The sequence below is a fragment of the Sciurus carolinensis genome, chromosome 2, assembly GCF_902686445.1.
Source record: "Sciurus carolinensis chromosome 2, mSciCar1.2, whole genome shotgun sequence".
NCBI lineage: Eukaryota > Metazoa > Chordata > Mammalia > Rodentia > Sciuridae > Sciurus > Sciurus carolinensis.
Genome location: NC_062214.1, coordinates 156,414,581 through 156,440,068, shown reverse-complemented (window position 1 = coordinate 156,440,068; position 25,488 = coordinate 156,414,581). Strand labels below are relative to the sequence as shown.

Below are 25,488 nucleotides of genomic sequence, written 5' to 3'. Positions count from 1 at the left end.
TGTTTTTTGCAATACTTGGGATTGAACCCAGGTCCTCACTCACACTAGGCAAATGCTCTACCACTAAGTTGTATTCCCAGCCCTTTTCTATTTTTATTTTGAGACAGGGTCTTGCTAAGTTGTTGAGGCTGGCCTCAACTTGTGAGCCTCCAGCCTCAGTCTCCCAAGTTGTTGGGATTACAGTTGTGTGCCAATTTTGCCTGATTTCATCGTCTCTTTATGATGGAAATCTTATATTGAAATCAACAGGACTGCAAGCTCCTATTTCAATTCTTTTACATTTGCTTTTACAATTCATCAAGCCCTCCTTATTGATCTCTAGCATTTTCCATCTTATTTCTTCAAGTTTTTATTTAAGAAATGCATAGTAAAAAAATCAAACCATTGTCCAAGAATTAAAATCAAATACAGAAGACCTGAACTCACCCCTTTTTCAACACTGATTTCCCCATCCCAGAGATATCCACTTTCAACTCTTGGGGCTGTTTCTTTGGTTAATTAATTCTGTTATTCTAAACAGCATACTTTTCAAATTCAGACAGTACCCACAGATTGATCTCTTTTGCTCTTCTTCCTGAACACACCCTCCCCCCATCAACATATACATGCACATATTTCTTTTCATTCTTCCAATAGGGCTATACTACAATTTTTGGTTAAATCAATATTAATTTTGACATTATTGTGACTACATTAACATTGGTCAAAGCCAAACCCTGCAGTGAACTATGACAAAATTTCCTTCCTTCAACTTTTTGTTTTACCTGGAATTTTACTTCTTTTGATTTGCTTATTTTGTTTGTTATCAATAACTAATTAACCCCAACTCTCCTATAAAAGTACAAATCTTTCTCAATATAGTTATATGCATTAGATAATACATTGGTTGCGTTTTTGTTTTTGTTTTTTGATACTCCTTCTTGCAAATAAAACTTGGGTCTACTGCTCTAACCTGGCTAGATAGTTCTCTAGGTCTGCTTGCCAGCTGCTACCCTGGGATTCCCTGCATCTTCCCTTTGTTTCTCCCTTGTGCAGAATGCTCCCTGGACCCCATGCATTCCCTCCTCCCTCATTTAGATATAATCCACCTTCATGAGCAAGCGTACAGAGCAGTGACATTTTTACATCTCATATTTGAAGATATCTTCATTTTATCCTCATACTTGATCAGAAATTTGGCAAGAAACACAATCTTAGGCTGGAAATCATTTCTATTCACAATTTTGAAAACACTGCTTCACAGCGTTGCTGGTGAGAAGACTTTCTAATTCCTGGCCCTTTATGTGTGATGAGTTTCTCTCTGGAGGCTATTAGGATTCTTTATCTGAATTTATTCTGAATTTTACAATTATATGCCTTGATGTGGCTCTTTCTTCAGTTTTTCTGTTGGGCTCTTAGTATTAAAACTGGAGATTCGTTTAACTGGTTCTGAGATAATTTATCCCATTTTATTCTACTATTCTTTGTTAACTTTTTTCTTCTTACTTTGCTCTTAGTTTGTACTAACTAAATGTTAGACTTCCTAGATTGATCCTCTAATTTTTAATTTTCCTTCTTAATTTCCTCACTTTGTTTTTGTGTTCTACACTCCAAGAGATAGTTTTACTTTAGGTTCTAAACCTTTGATTGATTTATTTTATGCTGGTATTATACTTTTCCCCAATATTTTATCTTGAAAAACCTCAAAACTAAAAAAAAAAAAAAAAAAGTAAAAATAATATGATGAATATCTATTCTGAACAATTTTCAACTAGATTTATCCATTGTGAACATTTTACTACATCTGCTCTCTTTCTATAAATGTATCTTTTCTTTACGGTCAATTTGAAATGTGACATTTCACTACTAAATACTTTAGATTGCTTCTAAGAGGAAGGATACTTGCATAACCACAATAACATTACACCTTCAGAAATTTAACAATACATAATATCTACTTACAGATTGAATCAAATTTCCCCAGTAATGGCCATATCATTTTTGTCCCCCCCAATCGAGGATACGATTATGCTTTTTATTTCTCTGCCTCCTCTCCTCATCTCCCTTCATCTGGTATAAATCACTGAGGATTCCCTACAGCTTCTGACTCCCTTGACGTATTGATGTCTCATTTCTTTGAACTAGAGGTAAACCTAAGAGTTAGTGAGGATCTTCCCTGATCTTTGCTCCTCCTGATCTTCAAATTATTTGGTAAGCATCTTCTTCCCTGTATTAAATCTTTTTAAGTTTTAAATATTCAGATCATTGGTTCTCAAACTTTTTAGTTTTAAGACTTGTTTACATTCTCTAAAACTATTGAAAAATCCCCAAAAGTTTCTGTTCATGTATTGTATCTATAGAGGCATTTGCCATATCATAAATTAAAACTGAAAATTTTTAAATATTCACTAATTCACTTAATAACAATAGTAATATCACAAAATATTTTATGAAAACAATCCTCTATTTCCAACATGAAAAAATTTTCAGAAATGAGTGGTATTGCTTTACATTTTTGCAAATCTCTTCAATGTCTGTGTGTGGCTGTATTCTTACATCTGCTTCTGTACTGAATCTGTTGTGATACATCAGTTTGGCTGAAGAACACGAAGGAAACCTAGCCTTCCTTAGATAAGTAGATGAAAAAAATGAGAATTTTAATAGCCTTTTCAGGTAATTACAGATACTTCTCTGATACTACACTAAAACTTGACAACCAGTCATTTCTTAAAGGCTAGCTACAATGTGGAATCTGAAACTATAGCAATGAGAGTTTCTTATGCTGTAGTATCAAAATCCATTGGTCTAATTTTTACACTGAATGGATATTTTAACTATGTATGATTCTGTAACATCATGCATTGGTCACTTGGGAAATAGCTCCCAGAGTTATATAGATATTCCAAATGATGACACATTTCATTATACATATCAAAAGCTCGTATTTATTAATATCACCACCATCCTCATCAGAATTTTAATTACTGGAAACTGTCAAGTTCTGGGTAGCAGATTCAAGTTTTCCAACATCCTAATTTTTGCTTGAAAGCTAGATCATAACATTGACAACAAAAATCCTCCATAGTTTCCCTTGGGTTGCTAAATACTCAAGTCTGAATAACCTTATTTATCATTCTTTCAGATAAGAATGGTGTTCTATGAAAGTGGTCAGTGCAGCCTATAAGTCAAACAACTGCACAAGTGCTTTTCTTAGAGATAACGCTGATGCTGTTACATGACAGAAGTTCTGTGTATATACGTCCCACTTCATCATGCAAAACATAAAGATCTGTATTCAAGGGTAGAAGTTTAATAAAAATAATGTTTACTGCTTCAACAAGTGAAACTGCATTTTTTAAAACTGCAGGTGCTTTGTGGCAATGAAGAACAAAATGCTACAGCTTGGAGCCACTACACTGATTCATGCTAAAGTGTCAGCAGTTTTACCCACCATTGCTTCTGAACCATTAGTGCAAATGTCAACACAGGGAGAAAGTAAAATGCAACAGTTACCTAACAGCCCTCCTTTTCCTACATCTTCCAAGCAAATGGAAATATTTTTAATTCTTGGAGCAAACTTGCTGCGCCTATTTGAACAATCGCTTCCCTCTGTTCCTTCCCCTCCTACCCCATCTTAATTTATTTTTCAGGTCTTGAACGTCATCTCTTCTGCAAAGCCCTCTCCACCTCCCTGAGATGAGATCAGGTGCCCTCCCAGGAACTTCCATGGCACTCGTCTGCTGTGGTGAGTGGGCCTGAGCAGAAGCCAGGAGACACTCCCTTTCCCAGTGGCGCCTGCACCCACCCTGGCAAGCACACGAGAAGGATTAGGCTGACTCCTAAATGTTAAACCTCTCTCTATAAAACTGGCTCATGCGCCTTGATAACACAGCACTTTGAATTTAGGCACCAATGCCATCTTGTCCCATGAGAGAGGAATCTGACTTTTACTGCCTATATATCTAGCAACAATCAGAATTTTTTATTTTCCTTTTGAGTCCCAGTTTGAATGCCTGGCAACTTCAAATGTGCCTGTCATTTGGATAAAGGTCCAAGGGTTCGTACACAATAGCCAGGTCCCTAGGATGCCTGAAGGCACCAAGGTCCTCTCCTGGGCAGGGCTGTGCTCTGTCCTAGCAGTCCCTGCCAATGCAGGTCTCCCTACCTTCTGGCCACATAGAAAAGCCTCAGCTGTCTTTTGACAGTTCCCACCCCTTTTAGCCTATAGCTGGTGCTGAACCCCAAACCCACCCAGTTTCTGTTTCTAATACATCCAATAATACTGGTGGTAATTCTGACATTTTTTTCTGGAATCTCCTATAAAGTTACAATCCCTTGAGGGTAGTGAGCATAATATCCTCAGTACCTACCATAGTACCTGGCACAAGTGGGTGCCCAAAAATATCTACTGAAGCAATTAATTTAGAAAAAGTATATAAGTTCTCAGCACAGTGACTGGGACACAGTCAGTAGTCCATAGGGAAGCTGTTCTGATTCTGATGTGATGACAATTACAAGAATGTTAGGGTTTATGCAGAGAATAGTGATTTTTTGCTCTACTGGCCTTGTTGGCAATGTGTAAAGTATATTATTTATTAGGATCTAACAATCCGAGCATGTGTCTAAGGGCAATGAGAAATGATGTGATTCATGAATCTTAAGGCCCTGTGCTCACTCTGCTCTTGGGTAGTAATTTGTGTTATTAATTTCTGTCTCCCCAGGATTTCACAGCAGAATTACAATTCAATAGCCACGTAATCACTGAAAACTAAGGGTCTTATGTGATAACTTTTTGAGCACACTGGATGAGGCACAGCCAACCCGCTTCTGGGAACAGCAAGTCATTCTCACATAACATGCAGCAAATCCCCCTGAGGATAATACCAACAAGTTTAATAAAAGGAGTGGCAGTGATCTTGGAATTCAGAAAACACTTAACAGAGTTCCATATCAAAGGTTAACAGCCAGTGCATGAGAGCCATACGCTGAGAGGGAAATTGGTATTAGATTGATAAAACACCCAACAGCAGGAAACAAAGGAAATGTTCAAGGAGGAAAGAGAAAAGTCACAGAATACTGCAAGGACTGGTGAAAAGTCCAGGGTTTTGACGTTATTTTAAAACATCTGAAGGGGAAACACTGTTTTCTAGGGATGTAGAACCATTAGCAAAACAAAGTGGCCCTTTGTGGAAAATCAGAAGCAAAAACGTCACATCCAGCCTAGCACATTAAGAGTCATTTACTGCACTCTGAAATGACAACTTTCTGGAACACTTGGTGTTATCAAAACAGTGAAGTTAAACTGGAAGGAAACTCTCAAAGGACTTACAAAATATGATCCATTTGGCGAAGGAAACTTTGTAGGTGGGATGAGGTGGAAGAAATACTTTCATCAACTTAGAATAACTTAATTATTTTTCCTTCAATGGGAAATGGAAGAATGATATGCAAAACCCATTTTCATTTTCTTCCCCCGCCTGCCCAATACTGAGGATTATATCCAGGAGTGCTCTACCACTAAGCTACATCCCCAGTCTTTCACTTAAATTTTGAGACAGGGTCCTACTAAGTTGCCCAGGCTGTCCCTGAATTTGTGACCTTCCTGGGTGAGCCTCCCAAATAGCTGGGATTTCAGTAAGGCATGCACATAGATTCCAATATAACTTTTCTTCCTTGATTAAGTCTAGGAATGAGTCACAACTCATCTGTTTTGATCAAGTAAAGGCAAGTAATTGGAGGCACTGACCCCATAATAAGGAGATGAGAAAGTTCCTGAGGTTACCATTTGTTCTAATTAGGTCACCTTCCTACTGCAAATACCCTAGTAAATGAAGTGTGTCACTTCAGTACTCAACCTTTTCAAACAACAGTGTACGTGTGAATTTCTGCCACTCTTCCTGCTGGGAAGCATCACTGGAAAGCTGATTGCTGCTGTTTGGATGGTTATCTGTGATCTTTTCCTGCATCAAAATAATGGTTACTGATTAGTTCACAGGAAAAAAAAATCCAACTTTCCAGTTATCCCTTAAATACCCATGATACTTTGAACAGTCTTTTATTCCAAGTGCATTTAATTAATGACCCTCTTCCCCTTCCAAACTACTTTCTAACTCTAAGATGTGGCATCCAATCTGGGGTCAGGTGTGTACAACAGGAGGTTCTCTGGGCACGGGTGTCCTGCAAAGCCACCAAAGGGCTTTGAGGCACCCCCTTGGAACCATGCTATGTTTTGCAAGAGCACCTATCATGTCATGCCTCCACATGAATACTATCTGAAGGAACAGATTTCATTTACTTTCAAAATCATGGAATGTTTTTTCTTGTAAATATTCACTTTAACATCCTACTGAGTCAACGCCCTCACCTGCCCTCCTGTTCCAGCAGGAATTTTACGCTTCCTCAGGCCAGTTCTGACTAAGCTCCAGCCACTCGCCCCGCTGTCTTCTCTAGGATCCTGCCCAGTCCATTGCCCCCTCTTTTTTTCCACCTCCCCATCTCCATGGGCCCACTACCTTCCATGCTGAAGGATGCTCAAGACTCTCCATATTAAAACATGTTTATGAATACACCCTTAACTCTACTTCCACACCATTCCCATTCTCAGCTATTCAGACTGCGTGCGTTTCCTGTGCTCTGCCTCCTCTTCCCCATCTGCTTGCAGTGCACTCAGTCTAGCACTCTGTGTCTCCCTCACACTGGGCTCCCTCAGTCCTGTCTTGCTTGGTCTCTTGCAGTTCCAGTCTGCTACCTACTCCCTGCCTGGCCTTGACACCCCGGGTTCTCTCCCTGCCCTCTGGGCTCTAACTCACAGGTGCCTCCCTCTCCGTCAGGCCCTAACTACACCAGTCTTCTCTGCACTGTCTAAAAGCTCTTCCAGAGGAGCTCATACTCTCCAAATACCATCTGCATGCCAGAAACTCCCCAATTCTACCCAAACCTCACTTCTGGGCTCCAGACCCATATATATTAGAGCCTTCTGAATTCCAGCACTTGCAGGTCTCACAAATACCTCAAATGCAGCATATGCAAAACTGAAACCAACTTCTGCCCTCTTCTGCCCCAAACTCAAAGACCATGGGTCTCCTGCAGGACTCACAGTGTGCTTCCCCTTCCTCAAACCAGAAGCATGGCATCATCCTAGCCTTCTTGCTCTCTTATCCACCACATTCAACTAGCCTGAGGACTGGGCCAAGCACCCAGATTAATCCACTATGTGAACATCACTCTAAGCTGTTCGCGGCTCTCTGTTTTCATTTCACTAACCTAGTCTACACCATCACATCCCCTTGCCTGGATAACAATTCTAATGCATCGCCAGGTATTCACCAACTTTTAGAATACCACCTGTTCTAAAATGGAAGGTGAACCCCATGGGTCAGTCTCCTGTTGAAAGCCTTCCAGTGCCTGCCTGATGCCCGGGCTGAGGAGTCCTTCTGGGAGTTCGGCACTATTCCCTGCTCTGGTCTCTATCCGACCCCTTCTGGATGCAGAAATTGCTCATCCTCTCCTGATACAGGGCTTCGCCTCCATCCTCCAGCCTCCTGTCCAACTCCCAATTCAGCACAGTTAACTCTTTCTTTCAGGATACTTAACTGTCTTTAAGCCAGTTCCCTCCACACTTCAGAGTAGGGTGAGAGCCACCGTTATATACAGCCGTAATCCCTTTCCAAAACAGCTGCCATAATAACTTACATACACTTACACTGGGCTTCCAGGCTGACTGGGATGGCTGGCTCTACCTTGCTCACAAGCACCTGGGCACCCTTAGCAAGTACTTCATAAATCTTTGTTTAATAAATTATAAAGCCAGTAAATGCCCTCACAAACATCATGGTTTAACTATTGCATTTCATTCTGAATCATTGCTTTGTCCTTCATTGTTCAACTCTGAAAAATTAATGTTTTCATAATAATGTCCAGAATGTTCACAGATAGAGGGCATCCATGTGCAAATAATGTACATGCACACATTTTATATGTACACATGCATGTGTACACACAAAGAGAAAAAGATATATGTGCACAACATGCTTTTTGGGGGGCAGGACTATTTCAGCATAAGTTGCAGACATTATTTCACTGCTATATATTCCAGCAGCTTCCTACATAATCATAATACCATTATCACACCTAAGAAATTAACCTTCATACAATAATAATACACTTTATTCCACATTCCAACTTTCCCAATCATTTTTAAAAATGCACTACAGTGGGATTTTTTTTTAAACCCAGGATCCAAGGAACGCTCGCACACAGCATGTGGTTGAACTGTCTCTAAAATTTCCTTTAATGAAGAACAGCCATTCTACCTTTTATTTTTATTTAGCACTTTGGTCTTCCATGATGGCCATTTTTAAAGAGCTCAGGCAGAAGTCTTGCAGACTGCTGCCTGGTCTGTATTTCTCTAGCTGTACTGTAACATCTGATTCAGGTTACAGATATCATTAACGACATTTTGTGGATGATGCTGTGCTTCGCACTGCAGCACATCAAAAGCCACATTCCCAAAAGACGCAGCCTTGTTCCTCCTAAGTAAGTAAGGCTAAGTAAGTAGCCTTAGTTGGGCTACTGCAACTAAGCCCAGACTGCAGGAGCCCCACTCCTTCCCTGCACCCAGGTTTCAGTTGGCCTTCCATGTGAACAGATACCCAAGTATCATCAGGTGATTAGGAAAGTCCCAGTGAGAGAGAGGGAGCGAGGAGGAAGCTGGCTGTGAGCAGACCAGGAGTGAGGCTGCAGGAGGGCTGTCTCCACAGAAAAGGAGAGCTGACAGACACACGGGAGTCTGACTGCGCTAAGGGAAATTTACATTTCTGCGGGACAAGAGGTATGAAGCCATATTTCTGTATTAGACCATCTTATACAGCCCCAGCTGAATGACCTTAACTCTGTTTAGGCTGTGGGCTTGGAGACCTGGCGTGTAACCTCACCGACAGGTAACCACCAGGTATTTCATGCATCTCTCTGCCTGGGTTTCTTCATTTATCATATGGAATAACCTCACTGGGTTGTGAGAATAAACGAGTTGGCACATGTTAAGTGCTAGAACAGTATTCTAGCACACGGTTCATGTTCAATGCATTTCTGTAGTCATGGTGAGCTATTAATATTAATAACTGGTTAAGAAGCTCTTTTAATTTTAAAATGACTTGAACCACAAGGACTTAACCTTTGTAGAAAAACGAATGTATACTGATTGACCATGGATGAGATTTCTGTAAACAGGGAGCTGAATTCTTGGTTAAATATTCCTTACTGTATCTGTAAATCCAGTGCAACTGAACCACCCACTAAGAGCAAAAGTGTAGCAGTTCAAAAGCAGCCCTTCACCTTGCTCTGAAATCAAGTAGATGAGAGCCTAAGAGAGCAGAATGGCTTCAGGTGGAGTTTGAAAACACAATTCAACCACATTATACAGGCAGTATTTTTTCTTTCTTCAAAAATAATAGGGCTAGAAAGATAGCTAAGCTGGTAGAGTGCTTGCCTCGCAAGCCCAAGGCCCTGAGTTTGATCCCCAGTACCACAAAAAAAAAAAAATAATAATAATAATAATATATACATGGAAGGCCCTTAAAATGTTAGTTGAATGCATGAAAATCCTCTGTTCACAGAAACACCAACTTAAGAGTACTACTGCTACACTTTTTAAAATACCTCCCTCTTTCCTGAATAACTGTCTCTATGGGTACATTGTTGTTCCAAGACTCTGGGAAAAATGACTACCACAGTATTTGAAAGGTGGCTTTCAGGCCTGCTTAAAGAAAAAAAAAAAATACCCTGTCCAGTTTCTAGTTAATCTTTCTGTCTTCTACACTTCTCCTAAATAAAAATCTCGTGGAAAAACAACCAGCAAACTCAGAATCATCCTTTGATAGGATAATGAAATGTGAAGAACTGCATGGAAGTGGGACTTATTTAGAGTTGCACTTTATGGCATCCTTGGAGCAAGTAGATCATCTGTCTGGAGCCATATCATAGTAGGGAGTAAGTTCCAGGCTTCCAAATTCACAGGCCAGTGCTCTTCTTTGGGTTCACATTTCAAGACCAATTCTTAAGGTTATTTTAATTGGTGTTTTATGCCTACATCAAAAGAATTTTAATATTAAAGATGACTGTGCATGCCTTTTGATGTAAAAAAAGAAGACCTATGAAATCCAAATGACTTGTGAAATCTTTAGACAGTTTCACTGAATAATGATCACTAATGGCTTTTAGATCACACAAAACCCATGAGCTAAACATATTTGTTTGAAACACAAAGGTAAGATGATTAACAACAAAGCCAGAGTTCTGCTAAGTCCTACTATAATATCAAAAACTAGTCTGAAAGTAACTTTAATAAGGAGGTGTCTGAGTCAGGAATTTAGTTACTAAAACAAGAATCATCTTTGCCTAAACTGTAAAACTGGTTGCTTACAAGCATTAGCAGTCCAAAAATCAAAAATTCAATTTTTCAATACATGGGTATGTATCTTTGGTTGAATGGTGGTTCTATTGATAACTTTCCCACCTTTTAATAAGATTTCTTTCCTTCTAAAGGCACATTTTCCAGTCTGGGCAATACTTTTATTACTTGCATGGAAACAGAAGAGTGTGGCAGTTATGAAAGCAGGCTTGGGTCAGAAAGACCCAGACTTGAGTCTCCACTCCACCTTTCCCCAGCTGTGTGACCTTAACTGAATCAACTCAGATTCCTCACTGGAAAAACAGAAATGACAAAATCCCTACTTCACGCTGCTGTGAGGAAAAATAATGAAATACATGAAAAGCTCTTGGCACAATACCTGGCAGGAGCAGCACTCAATGAAGGCGTTCTCATTATTATTATGGCATATGGGTGAGAGTAGTACACAAAAGTCAAAAGAAACGCATCCCGTTTTCCTCAAATAACAAGAATAACAATAATAAATATTTGAAAAATGCAACATGACCCAAATCACCAAGAATAGAAAATTTTAAGGCCTTGAATTGTGGCTCTAACTCATCGCTCTGTTTGGTAGCATTCTTCATTAATCACTCAAGACTGCAGAGTTCCAGAAAACCTAAACTTGATACAGACCTGTCTACCAGCTGAATACACCTGGAACTACTACCACTCTGTAAGGTAGAGGACTTTCTCTAGTGACCTGGAAGACTTCTACCAGGTGCACTCAATCAAAATCAAGCCAGCAAAGTTCTCTCAAGCACCAACTATATATGGCATGCCCCTAAACAGAACCTGCAGTACAACTTGATTAAATCCCTGGATCCTGGCGAGCTGAGTGAAAATTATACATAAACACTGAAAAAATACCTCATTGGTTTATCATGATGTTCTTATAAATTTAATTTCCAAAAAACTTTTTATCTGTCTATACAATGAGTAGGGTTTGTGTCTAAATCTGGCTGAATATGCTGTTTCGGTCAGCTTTTTTGTTGCTGTGACCAAAGACCTGACAAGAAAACATGGAGGAGGAAAAGTGTATTTGGGCTCATGGTTTCAGAGGGTCATTCCATAGTCAACCAACTCCATAACTCTAAGCCCAAGGTGAGGCGGAACATCATGGAAGAAGGCCATGGCAGAGGAAAGTAGTTCAGGAAATGGCAATAGGAAGCAGAGAGACCTCCATTCACTAGAAACAAAATATAAACTCCCAAAGCAAGTCCACAGTTACTGACCTCCCTCCAGTCACAGGCTACCTGCCTACAGTTACTGCCCAGTTAATCCATATCAGTGAATTCAGTCACTGATTAGGTTAAGGCTATTATAATCCAACCATTTCACCTCTGAAAAACTTTGCATTGACTAACACATGAGCTTTTGGGGGACATCTCATATCCAAACCGTAACATATGCCAAAATGGCCATTAGACTTAATTATAAGGGGAATTTCACTCCGACTTGCTAGTTATAAAATTTGGTTCATGGCTACTCACACTCTGAGAAATCAACAGGAAGAACCATGAAGCACTGGGTGAACTTAATTAATGTGTTATTTTAAATATATTCTTCCTTTTTAATATTCCCAATAATAAAGAACAATTTTTCATTACATTTGGGAATCTACCACCTGTGATTAGTGGGACACTTTCAGTTGCGTAGTTCTTTGTTCTTTAACTGAACTCTGTCGCTGCAGCAGCAACATATGAAGAGATGTGACACAGCTAAAATGTCTCTTGTATAAACACAAACAGAACAGAATTAAGAGGCTACCAGGGCCCAGGCAGCACTGCTGCATTCATTTTCCAAACATGGATATGTGGAGACATCCAGGACAGTCACTCAGATGACTCAGAAGCATCATGTGATCCCTCTCATGAAAAAGACTTTGGGCAGCAACATAGAAAATTTGGCTCACATATGACTGTAATAAAATTATTTTTGTTTAGAGAATTATTGTAGGATGAGTGGGAAGAGATCTGAGCTAAAACAAATAAAATTTAAGAAAATAAATAATAGTAGAAAAAAAGCAAAGTGAAAATTTGCCTTTCTGAAAAATGAGTAAAAAATATCTAAGCAAAAAAAAGAAAAAAGTTAAAGAGAAAAGACTACACAATGTTAGGAATAGAAAAAGTGATGTGATTATAGACATGGATAATTGTGTTTATTATAACTTAGTAAATGCAAAGGTTTTCTAACAAAATATAAATTAACCAAAAGACAAAAACCAAATTTGCAAAAATAGCCAGAAAACAAGAATCACTAACTATATGCATGGATATGTAAAAATCAATAGCACGTCTTGTTACCAAAAACAAAATCTATAAAACATAATAACTTAAAAAACAGAAATACTTTGTTTGCAATCATAACCATTAGTTATCTAAATCTTTTTAAATATATGGAAGATATCTATGGACTAAAGGTTTATTTGAAATCATAAAAGATGACCTACAGATCAAGTTAATAGATAGATTCAATACCATACAATTTTCCCCAAAATTGATCTACAAATTACATGCAATTCCCATCAAAACTGGAACATGCTTTTTGCTAAGATCTGGCAATTTGATCCTAGAGTTCACATTGAGAAAAAAAGTCAAGAATCGGCAAGAAATTCCTGAAGAACAAGGTGGGTGGGACTGCTCTGACCAGACGTGAGTGTGGCATTGATTGGTTCAGGGACAAACAGACCAATGGAAGAGAACAGAGAGTTTTACATGTGGGTTCTCATGTTTTTGTAGAAATTTTGGATGTCATGAAGAAGTATTACCAGTTAATGAGAGAAGGTACAGAAAAAATTAACTTATCTACATGAAAACACACTGGATCTTTACAAAGCTAACTACCTACACAAAATAAATTCCATATGGTTTAAACTCCTACCTACCAAAAGCCTTTAAAACTTATTAAAAGACAATATCAGAAACAAGCCACAAAAGAGGTGGTACAGAGAGACAAATTGACCTGACTGCATAAAAAGTAAAGACTTCTGATTCCCAGCAACTCAGAGATCAACAAAATCCTCTAGCAGGCACCCGCACGGAGGCGGCAGGTTCAGGGAAACCACGGTCTGTGCGTCTGAGGGAAGAGGCTCTGCCCCATGGCAAAGCAGTGGGTCAGCGCCACAAAAGGTGAAGGGTGTGGGGAACCCAGGGCCGGAGAAGGGTCCACGCAGGAGGTGGAAGTTCAGCAGGCAGGGTCGGAGGCGTGCAGCGAAGGGCTGAGGCACCCGGCTGCTCCAGGAAGCAGTGCTGTGGGCCGGCTCACCGCGTTCGCGACCTCTCGCCTGGGAGTCCTTCCGCGAGGAACCCTTCCCCACGGTCCTGGCATGACTCTTCATCAGTCCCCTTCTCATCAAACTCAAATTCCACCCCCTGCTTTTTGCCACTCCTGTAAGAACCCTTCCCTCTCTATCCTGCTCCTTGGACTCACTTTAACCCTATTTTCTCCTTTCTCTGCAGATACAGCCAAGCAGCAAAATGTGTACATTAGAAAACACACACAGACTAGGGTGACTTTAGGTCAGTTGACCCTCAAGGGGGCTCCCCATGCCACCTGGCATTCTGTCTCCAGTCTTTCTCCCCTGCTCTACTTCCCACTTCTTTCTTCAAACTTCCTTCCCACCACCCATTCTCTCCTATAGTGCTGAGATAAAAAACCACCAGGTGGGCAGTCTCTCATCTTCCAAAACTGCAAGGTCACCTGCTGTTGGACCCTTTCCTTAGCTGCCCTTTACCACTCTTAACTCTCACTCCTTCAGTTACATGTGCTCTGAGACACACCTCTTTTTCACTTTCTTAAGGGCCTGTTCCTTCACTTATCCACCCACCTCGTCATCAATATTCCACTGCACGCAGTCCCCTGTATCCTCAGCATATGAACATGCTCTCCTAACACCCAATGATGAAAGACAGAGAGAAACGCTTCTGACCCCTGAAGCCTCATCTACGATCCTTGGCTTTGCTGATTCCCATGGATGCACTGCCACAAGGTGAGCTCTTCCTCATCTCCTGTTCACTCCCTCAGACCACAAATGCTTGACTCAGCTTCCAATGCTTCACCAAATCTGCATTAGCCACCACCACAGCCCCGACACTGCAAGGGGTGGAATTTAACAGTGGCCTCCTTTCACTCTTCATCTCACTGACTGCTCAGCAGCAGTTGATGTCAGCTACTGCCTTCTGCTCTGGCGATCCTCTTCCTTGTCTTCCACAATGCTTCCATGGCTGGCTGCTTCTTTTCTGGTCACTCCTTTTTAGTTTTTTCCTAAAGATTGGGTTGCTCAGTCCTAGGTTCTCCCTCTACTGCTGAGTTTCAGAATCACATATCCAATTGCATCCTTGACTCTTCCACTCATATCTCATGGGCACCCTAAACTAAACAGGCCCAAACCAAACTCGTAAATTTCTCCCTAAACTGGCTCCTTTTTCTTTCACCATCCATTAATTACAGTTAATTCCTCCTCTGAGAGAGTCCTGTTGCTTCTTCCTCAAAAACGTGTTGACCTCCTTGTTTCCATTGCTACCACTCTAGTCATATTAGTCAGGGCTCTTCAGAGAAATAGACCAACAGGATGCACACATATAAAGAGATTTATTTTACAGAATTGGCTCACATGATTATGGAGGCTGGTAAGTCAAAATCTGTAGGGTAGGGAGGCAGGCAGGATGGAGACCCAGGAAAGAGCCAGTGGGCAGTTTGAGTGTGAAGGTTGTTTGCTTCAGATTCCCTGTTGCCCAAGGGAGGTCCATTCAGGCCTTCACCTGATTGAATGAGACTTGGTCAGATTGTGAGGGGCAATTTGTTTTAAAGTCCAGAGATCTAAATGCTACAAAAACACCTTCACAGGAACATTCAGAATAAATGTCGACCACATACCTGGGCACCAAGTCCTGGACAAATTAACACATAAAATTAACCATCCTACTACTCTAAGCCACCTTATCTGGTCTAACCCCTGCAAGAGTCTTACTGGTCTCAGTTTCTGTCCCTACTCTCCATATGAAAGCCAGAATATCTTCTTCACACATCTCCCTGTAACTGCCAACAGTTTCCAGTTGCACCTACATTAACACCAAGGCCCCTTACCAAGACTTGAAGTGTTGTTACTTCTGGATCCTCACCTCATCCCAGGCTCCAACTCGCCAGCCCTCAGGTCAGTCTCAGGGTCTTGGAATATGCTGCCAGCTACACTTTTGCCCCTTTCTCTTTGCAAGACAAAATTGTGTGCACCCCTTCATAACTCAGCATAATTTGTGTCCTTGGACCTCACAGTATTATCCACTACTTGTTTCCCTGACGGTGCCAGGAAATTGTACTTAAGTATTTCCGTCCTCTACTGCTTCTCTGGTTAAGGGGAGTAAACACTTCCCCCACCAGAGTCACCTACCCCCAGCAATCACAAGTTGACATTTTGGAATCTAAGAAAGGCCCTGCTCCTCCAACTGTGAATAAAGGGTGGAGATGGTGGCCTCCTGTGAGGAGTGCCACCCTGACCTGGCCTGACAGTCACATGTACCAGCTGCAGCTTGCATAGACACATGGCCCATGAGAACAGGGTTCCCAGCTGCCTGCTGGACAGATCAGGTTTTCTGACATCTGAACCACATTTGACAAACCAAAAGGTCTCCACAGAACTGCCCCAAACCTAAGATGCCATTTAGCATAAATGAAACAACAAAAAAAAATTATTGGTAGAAAAATGCAGAGCCCTGCTCTATTTCAACAAATCATCAGTCATACACACTTCTTTTTTTTAGTTTATTGTTATTTTTTTCATTGTATACAAATGGAGTACAACTTTTTATTTCTCTAGTTGTACATGATGTAGAGTCACACCATTTGTGTAATAATACATGCATACTTCTTAAAGGAATCATTTTTACACATATGTATACTACTAGTGTAAAAAATCCCTCAAGGGCAGTGTGCATCTTCTCTTTTGCACTATTATAAATAGACTAAAATAGTTAAAAGCAAATATTTGGTAGACAGACACCTTTACAAATCCTAGGAACTGTAGGAAATATGAAAAAAGGAAACATTATTCTTCAAACTTTATTCTTAATTGAATAAATTAAGCTTAATTTAAAATGGAGTACTGTTTTAGTCAGTTTTATCACCGCTGTGACTAAAAAAAAACCTAAAAAGAACAATTTTAGGGGATGACAAGTTTTGGGGCTCAGGGTTTCAGAGGTCTCAGGCTCTATTCTTTGCTGCTCAAGGTGAAGCAGAACATCAAGGTGGACAACTATGGCAGAAGGAAGCAGCTCCCAGGCTGATCACCAAGCAGAGAAAAAGATTTCACTCACCAGATACAAAATATACAGCCCGAAGGGGAAAAAAAGAAACAACAAAGACAGGAAAGTTTCTTCTGATAGGAAGTATGGGGAATTTTAATATGGGAGGTGGTGGCATTTGGAAGACAGCTAACCCCACCTGCTTCATTAGCAGCAATTTTGGTGAGTGAAAACACCTCGGCCTCTAAGGCCTTTAGTTGGAGGCTAATAAGCCTTTCACACAGCAAGTCTGTTCTATGGCTGCTACAATCCCAGCTAGCTTCAGAACCGCTGTGGTGAACAGCTGCTGGGAAAATGCACTGGTCTCACACACGTTGTGAAGGCAAAGGGATAATGGTATCGAGAACCAAAGGTAAATAAGAGAAATGGGGAAGGGGACACACCTCTCCCCAGGGACTTCCAGTGTTTGTCTCTCCATGTTCATATCCCCACGAGAAAGGAGGAAACAGAAAACTGGAAAGAAGCAAACATAAAGATACAACATTACAAGCAAACAGTGCAAAGACTGGGTCCTGGGAATTGGGGGAGAGGGCTCCTCTTACAGGGGTGGTTATAAGGAACACCAAAGACAGACTGTTCATTTTCTAGACTTATCTACCTCTGGCTGGCATGCATCCTTCCATCTACAGATGCCTAAAAACATTTTTCCAAAAGCTGCAGAAAGATGTGTCAAGGAAAAGCATTAAATTAATGAGCATCCAGTTTACAGTTTTAGATTGAATTCCGTCAGTGGAAAGTGAATTCTGCTGCATTCATTAGGGTCATCGCTGCACAGTGAGGGATGGGGTATTTTAATTCCACACAGCTGGCTCTTGAATCCTAATAACAGGGACAACACTCGGTCCTTATTTTCACCTCCATAAAGTGTAGATCTTAAACGTATAATAAGCTCTAACAATTCCCCATGGACTGACTTCTAAAGCAGGAAGAAGGCACACTGGTGGAAACGGAGGTCAGAAAGGTATGGAGCCACTCAGGGAAGGACTGTGTGCCACTCCCTGGACTTGGGGCCCTGCCTTGCACACACTGGAGAATTAGTCAAGGTTTTCAGCCAGGCAAGACACACAAGAGTGTGAAGGGAAGAGTCCCAAGTCATCTTGGGAGCACATTTAGCACTTGAGTCACCCCTGAAAGGCAGGAATAAACTATGGCCTGGGGCGAAGGGGAAATTGTTAAGGTCTCATTCAACCATCCATCCTTCAACCACCACAAATGTTGACGCCTGGAACTGTGACGGGGTAGAAGCAGATGGCACAGGGTCTGGAGACTCCTTGATGGGGTGGGTCCTAGGTGCCAAGGGAAGGAAAACTCTTAAGTATGCTATCAAGGACAGCAGAACTGGAGGGCAGAGCAGGCCTAGGACCAGAGGCTGAGGTCAGGGACAGGTACTTGTCCCGCAGGAAGAGGGGCAGAGACGCACCAAAACACTGCTACTCCAGTGGGAAGTAAACTGTATGCTCAAGGTCAATGCCTCACATTCGGCTTAGGGCCCCATATGGGTACACAAAGCTTAGAAATCATCACTACGTTAAAAACAAAAAGGTGGTAAAAAGACTTTTATCAACTTACCAAACCAAGTGAAGACCTCAGACATAAAAAAATAAAATAAAATAAAATAACAGAAGAGCCTGAGGCTCAAGCCTGAGAAGCAACCCTAAAAAGTGCCTATGAAATTCTAGGCATCAGTTTTCACACTAGGAAAGGTAGGCAGAAGAACTAGAATATTCCTTAGGTAACACGTTAAAAAAGGATTCTGAACCCCAGGAGCAAATTATATACAGTCTGTCCTCCATATCTATGAATTCAACCAACCACCAATGGAAAACATTTGGAAAAAAAATTTTTTCAGAAGTTTCCAAAAAGCAAACCTTGAATTTTCCAGATGTCAAGCACTACTTTGAATCCCACAAAGGATGTGTAGATATGGCCGGATGTAGTCTACAGTACAGAACTACTTACACTGCTTTCACATTGCATAAGGTCTAGATTAGAACTGATCTAGAGATGATCTGAAGTATATGGAAGGATGTGTGTAGATTCTATGCAAGTATTATGCCATTTTACATGAGGGACTTGGGCATCCTGGATTTTGGTTATCTGTGTGTGGGGGGGTCCTAGACCAAATCCCCCATGAATTGCAAGGGATGACTGCACTCCTTTATTTTGATTTTAAAAGTTAAGTGAGTGAGCTAAAAGTTACCTTTAAAAGCTCAATGAAAATTCTAATTATTTAACGACAAAAAAAGAAGATTGATAAAATTTTAAAAGAATACATGTTGTTAACCTATTTGGGATGAACTGTGGATTTTTTTTTTGAACCTTCAAACTAGAGAGTATAACTCAGTTGCATGTATCATCAGAGATGTTTTGCTAATTTAAACTATTTGAAGTCGTCTTTGGTTTGTATGACTATATTTATTTGCAATTTCTCCTCTTCCTTTTCCTTCCTCAAACTTTAGGGAAACTTTCTTCCCTCCACATGATCTTTGCTGCTCTTTCTGAGTCCCTCCTCCACCCAATCCTCCTTTATTCACTCTATGAAATTAGCAATCACTGCCACAACCAAGGCTTTGGCAAAATGAATTCATCCTTGTCAAATCAGATAATGGATTGAATTCAGGGAGGAGGCAGCTTCACTGACAGAGCAATAGAGAAAAATCAGCATTCCTTCCAGTTCCTTTTCCCACCCGCAGGCTTCTCACTACCCTGTCCTGGGCTGGGGACACAGGTCTTGAAATGTGCTGCCAACCCTGGGAAGACAGAGAGAGGCTCAGAGAACTGAGACCAGTGCTTCTTAATTCAGGCCAAAGACAGATTAACCCCATATGGAAGTCAATTGTAAAGAATCTCCCTCTATCTCCACAAAGCCTGATTTAAAGCAATGGTTTCTGCTAAGCAGCACTGAATTACTCAGAGAAAAGGCCTTGTCGGATGAGCCTGATATCCATTCACTTTGCCACACTGCCTGCCAAAGGATTGGTGATGCAGCTTTTTAAAATGAAGATGAATTTGCTAAGAAGTTTTCTTACTTACGATTTCCCCTCAAGTTTCCACTCTGTGACATGGTGAAAACGTAAGAAGGAAAGGTCTAATTATGATAATTGATATCTTATAAGTAGTAATAATAGTCATGGTTAACATTTACTGATAATGAACTTCACATGTACTAAACCAGCTATTCCAACCTAACAGTTTAGTGATATTATTTTCCCCAGCTTGAGAGATGAGAAAACTGAGGGTCAGTGTGGTCGTCACTTGGCCAAAGAAGAACTGGGATTTCAAATAGGGACTCTGACTCCGGGGCTCAATTATTAACCAGATTCCATACTTAACCGGAGTTTGAGAATCTAAGTCATTATTACTTAATTGGGGTGATTTTGTCCCCACCCCCAGGGGACGTTCAGTAAAGCCTGGAGACATTTTTGGCAGTCACAATGAGGAACAGGAGGTACAACTGGTATCTAGTGGGTAGAGGTCAAAGATAATGTTGAACATGCACAGCACTGCTGCTTACAACAAAGAGGTAACCAGCCCAAACTGTCAGCGGTTGCCGAGGCTGAGAAATGCTCAACCTTCAATTAGAAATAATATTCCTAAACTTTCCCAAGTCCTCCTTACCACTGTTCAGTATGATTCAGTTTAGGGAACAACGCAGAACAAGGAATACACACTAGAAATGTCAGTGTAATGAAAGACTAAGTGGAAGAAAGGTCAATAAATCGCTGCTGAAAGTTTTTATTCGTTTTTGAAAAACAAAAGTACTATCAAACATCAATAAAACCAAAAAAAGGTAATAACTAGCATCAAACCTAAGAAACTAGTTCTGTATCATGGTTCTCAAAATTGCAGTTTGGGTTGGCAAGCTGTTAAGATGATGGTAAGGTAGCAGCTCAGAAGAATTTCATAGTGACCCTGTCCAATCTCACAGCTCAGAAAGCAGGCAAAGCCCTGCCCTTGCAGAGAGCTAATCTGGTAGGCACAGTCACAGCAGAGTTATGGCCTTTGTTGTCCAGACCCTCTGACCCTCCTCCTGTGACTCATTATTGCTACCAACCTCCCACACTTCACTTTCCCTTCCCATATGAGGACTTCATCTGAATGTCAGGCAGTGATTATTTTCACAAAGAAAAGGAAAATATTTCAAGTAATTCAACCGTCTGGAATGCTAGAAACATGTGTTTACTGAGAAAAGCTTTCTTCTGACTCTGGTCCTAAGTTATTCAACTCTTTTGCACTTCAAAAAATCATGTAAATTGAGGGAAAAGCAAGAGATTCTAAATCATATATGGCCAGTGTTCATTCCATCAGTTATGTGAAATTTCCTTTGAGGAGCCTGCCTATAAGAGTAGGTCCTACTGTCAAGGATCTTATAATCTACTGGGAACAGAGATTTGCCAAGCCCCATGCAAGGAAGGGGAACTAGACCCTAGAAGATAGCGATTCACAGTGGAGGTGGCCTCTGGGCACTGCCACTCACCTTTTAGGATAAAGTTTCAAAGACTTTTTTTTTTTTTTTGGTGTGCAATTAAGGGAGCAAATATTAAGGATTTGCTTATATTTAAATATTGAAAATGAGCTACACAGCCCATGAGAATGAGCATTTATGCACTTAGGGAATAGTCTGAAATCTTCTCAATGCATTGATTATGATATGTTGGTATTCAGTATGGTGGCTTTCAAAAGATCATATGATTCCATTGTATCTTTAGAATATCCTTGCACAGTAACTAAAAGAACATTCCTGATTCCCCAGAGCCTATTCAGACAGGAGCTGTGTATCCTATCTATCCCGCCTAAGTCTCATGAGCAATTTTGAAAATGCTACTGCACTCAGAGGCTTGTCCAGGGCTCATGCTAGGAAAGAGCAGAGCCATGATTCCAATCAGGTTCATCTGACATCAAAGTCTATGTCATTCCTGCCTCCCATATCAGGTTACCTCATCTCACAAATGTGAAAATCAAGGAAAATTTGATATGCAGGTTCCCTGTCCAACATCTACTATTGTATTAGGTGTACGTTTTTTTCAGAAAAGAAAAAAACATAACATAAAAACCAAAGGTTAGCATAAAATTCTAGTTCTTCCCCAAATATTTAGTTCTGTAAAATTACTGTTTTAGCAAGCTAACCGATTTTCTAAGTGAGGATATATTCTTCACCTGCACAACAAATAGCTAGATTTTAAACTGCTACAAGCTACAAATGTGAATGTTGGTAGCCAGTACTGAATTCCATTTATTTTGACTTCACATCTAAAGTAAAATAGCTAACTTTTGAAAATATATTTCATAATTTACAAAAACTTAATTGAGGTTTTAGTGCTATCAAAACTTTAAAGCACATTAGGTATTAGAATGAGTATTCACATAGTAGAATATTAAATAGCAATGAACAAACTATTTTTACATCCAAGTTGGGGTATTTCACTCACAAATATGATGCTACATGAAAGAAGTCAGAAACAGAATAGTATGTACTATGGGTCTCATTTATACAAAGCAAAAAAAACCAAAAAAATACAAAAAAAAACCTATGGTGTTAGAATGATGGATATCTGGTTACTACTTGGGGGTGGGGCAGCAATCAGGAGTGGCAGTAAGGGTCTTCTGGGATGCTGATTTTGCTCAGCTTCTATTTTTTTTTTTAATAAATAAATTTTTTGTAGCTGTAGATGGAACAGCATGCCTTTATTTTATTTGTTTATTTTTATGTGGTGCTAAGGATTGAACTCAGTGCCTCACAGGAGCTAGGCAAGTGCTCTGCTGCTGAGCTACAGCCCCAGCCCCACCGCTCTGCTTCTTGATCAGGGTACTGTGTATATGTGCATGTTCACTTTATGAAGATTCATCAAACTTCACACTTTAGAACTTGTATTTTTAAAAAAGTTCTTAAAACAAAAAATGTTAGTGCTGTGTATGTAGCTCAACATAGCACATGAGAGGCCCTGGGTTTGATCTCCAGCACCATCCAATAAATAAATAATAAGAAAAAAATTTAAAAAACTAAATAAGACCTGTATGCTAGGCGTAAGTTCTATCTAGCTTATGAGACTTAAATATCAATGCTATTTATTCATTTGTTTGTTTTATCTTTTTGTTGGTATATTTTTTCTCTATTTTTTTATTGGTGCAATATAGTTGTACATAATGATGGGATTTGTTGTTACATATTTGCACATGCACACAATTTAAATATAAGTTGGCCAGTACTTTCTCCCTCCCCTCTCATCTTCCACCCCTTGGTCCTTTGCCTCCACTCCACTGATCTCCCTTTAATTTTCATGAGACCTCCACACATAACTTTCTTTTCTTTTTTGCTCTCTAACTTCCATGTATGAGAGAAGACATACTACCCTTGACTTTGAGTTTGGCTTATTTCGCTAGACACAATGTTCTCAAGTTCCATACATTTTCCTGCAAATGACACATTTTCATTCTTCTTCATGGCTCATGTTTATATACCACATGGGGGTCACATGGTGGTTCCATGCCTAGTCCTTTGAGGAACCTCCACACTGATTCCCATAGTGGTTGTAGTAATTTACAATTCCACCAACAGTTTAAAGGTGTTTCTTTTTCTCCACATCCTCTCTAGCATTTATTAACATTTGTATTCTTGATGGCTGCCATTCTGATTGGAGGAAAATGAAATCTCAATGTAGTTTTGATTTGTATTTCTCTAATCACTAAATGATGTTGAACATTTTTCATATTATTTGTTGACCATCTGTATTTTCTTCTTTTGAGAAGTGTCTGTTTAATTCATTTGCCCATTAATTAATCGGGTTATTTGCTTTTCTTAGTGTTAAGATTTCTGAGTTCTTTATGTATTCTGGTTATTAATCCCCTGTCATAAAAGTAGCTAGCAAAGATTTTCTCTCATTCTGTAGGTTCTCTCTTCATATTCTTGTTTCCTTTGCTGTGCAAAAACATTTTAATTTGATAGTATCAATGCTATTTAGAAGTTTTAGAATATGATACTAGATTGTAGAGGAAAATAACAAAAATGTTTTTTTTTTTAATGCTGGGGGAAAGACTGCTGATATTCATGTTAACAATTTCGAAGAGGCACTACAAAACAACTTAGAAAAAAAATTTTAAGTATAACTTTGTGTGAAACAAAGGCTTAACTCTACATTGAAAAAAAAAAAAAATACAGAACTACTCCTCTGTTCAAAACACAAGGAATTAAACAAATGTTGGAAGGCTAAAGAATGCATGAGGAACTAAACCAATTTAGCCAGATGCATTTTCATATAAGAATGCCTTATCAAAATGTTCTAAATGTAAGTACATTCTCCAGTGAGGAAATACTCTGATTTTCAAAGTCAGTAGGCTCAATAATTCTAAAACTGTTCATTATTAAAGCTTCATTGCTGTGATTTAAAGAAAATGATAAATTTAACTTGTGAAATTTACAAAGGAAGCCTATATTCAAATCATGAAGATGCAGTTTTAATTTTTAATCTATTAGTATATTTTAGCTAGAAGGATTTTTTAATACAATTGACATCCAATAAGTATTTATATTTCATTGTATTCTGCGCCTATTCATAATTTCTTATAACAGATCATTAATATTTTCCTAAGAAACCATCACTAACAACATTACCTAACATGAATTGATTGCTACCATGTAGTAGACATATGACATGTTCCAAGAGTTTCTCTCAAGCCATACCTGGAGGCAGACTCTATTACGACTAGGAACACCTACTGTACAGCACATTCCCAAGTCAGGTCAACCAACTGTGCCAGGCAGCCGAAGTGCAGAGATGCAAGATTGCTGCCTTCAAGGAGCTTGCCATCCAGGATGACAAGAGAAGTCAGGTAATATCTCTAACGCAGCATCAGAGCAATGGAGAGGATACCCAAACTGCTCTAGGACTTCAAAAAAGAACACACACACACTCAGCCCCAGGATGGGAATGAAAGAAGTCTTTCTGGAAGAAAAGGATAACTGGGCTGTGTTTTAAAGGGTTGTGGCAGTGTAGGTTACTATATGAGGCTGGAGCACATCCTAAGCAATGAGAACATCACCAGCAAAGGTATGCAGGTGAGGGAAAACATGGCCACCTAGGGAACACAGAGCAGAAGATCAGGGAAGTCTGCAGGGACTATTTGGCAGCAGAATAAACAAAGAGAGAAGCACAAATGGGCTGCCCATCTGAGAGCACCTGAACCAGTTTACCAAGCCCTCCATTAACTCAGAGTTGGACAAAATCAAAAATTCCCAAAGATACTCATTCACACCTCCTCTGGAACACAGGTTCGATCGATCAAGAGCTTGTAAGTAGGCACCCCTATGAATCAGTCATCCACAACTAGTACTTCAAGAGGCTCAGAGTACATTCTTGAAAAAGATAAGACCACCACGCACTTTAATGTAAAAAGTGTAACAAAACAGAGGACTAGTCATTCCAAGTCAGCTGATGATACCTCTGTGACCCTTTGTGACTTCTTTTCCACTGTACAGAATTTTATTTCACTGTATCTTCTACTACATGCTATCATAACCACCACTATAAACAAACTAAACACCATCCTTTCTTTTATAGAAAAGGCTCTCTGAAGAGCACCTGATTTCAGAAATAGCACTACTATCCCATAAGCCTACAAAGCAACTTTGATTTTTATTGGCAAGTGCCATATTAACTAACTTTATCATTACATTAGTCCTAGTTTATGGAGTTCCCAAGTTACAATCCTGGGAAGTGGGAGAAAGGGAAAGAGGAACAGAACCAGCTTGAGTTGCACCCTTCAGAGCACCTCCTACCTATAGCCATG

The 25,488-nt window shown here is 39.9% G+C and overlaps 1 protein-coding gene across 3 annotated transcripts in view; it reads right to left on the bottom strand.

Annotated features, from left to right (window-relative positions):
* Positions 1-25,488, bottom strand: part of Peli2 (pellino E3 ubiquitin protein ligase family member 2) — a 167,708-nt gene that overhangs the window by 83,909 nt on the left and 58,311 nt on the right. For 2 of the 3 annotated variants that reach the window (XM_047539057.1, XM_047539056.1), the window contains one exon: positions 5,835-5,939. The exons of the other annotated variant lie outside the window; for it this stretch is intronic. In XM_047539057.1, the coding sequence (XP_047395013.1) occupies positions 5,835-5,939 (105 nt within the window). The remainder of the gene's footprint in view (positions 1-5,834; positions 5,940-25,488) is intronic. 3 annotated transcript variants of the gene reach the window in all.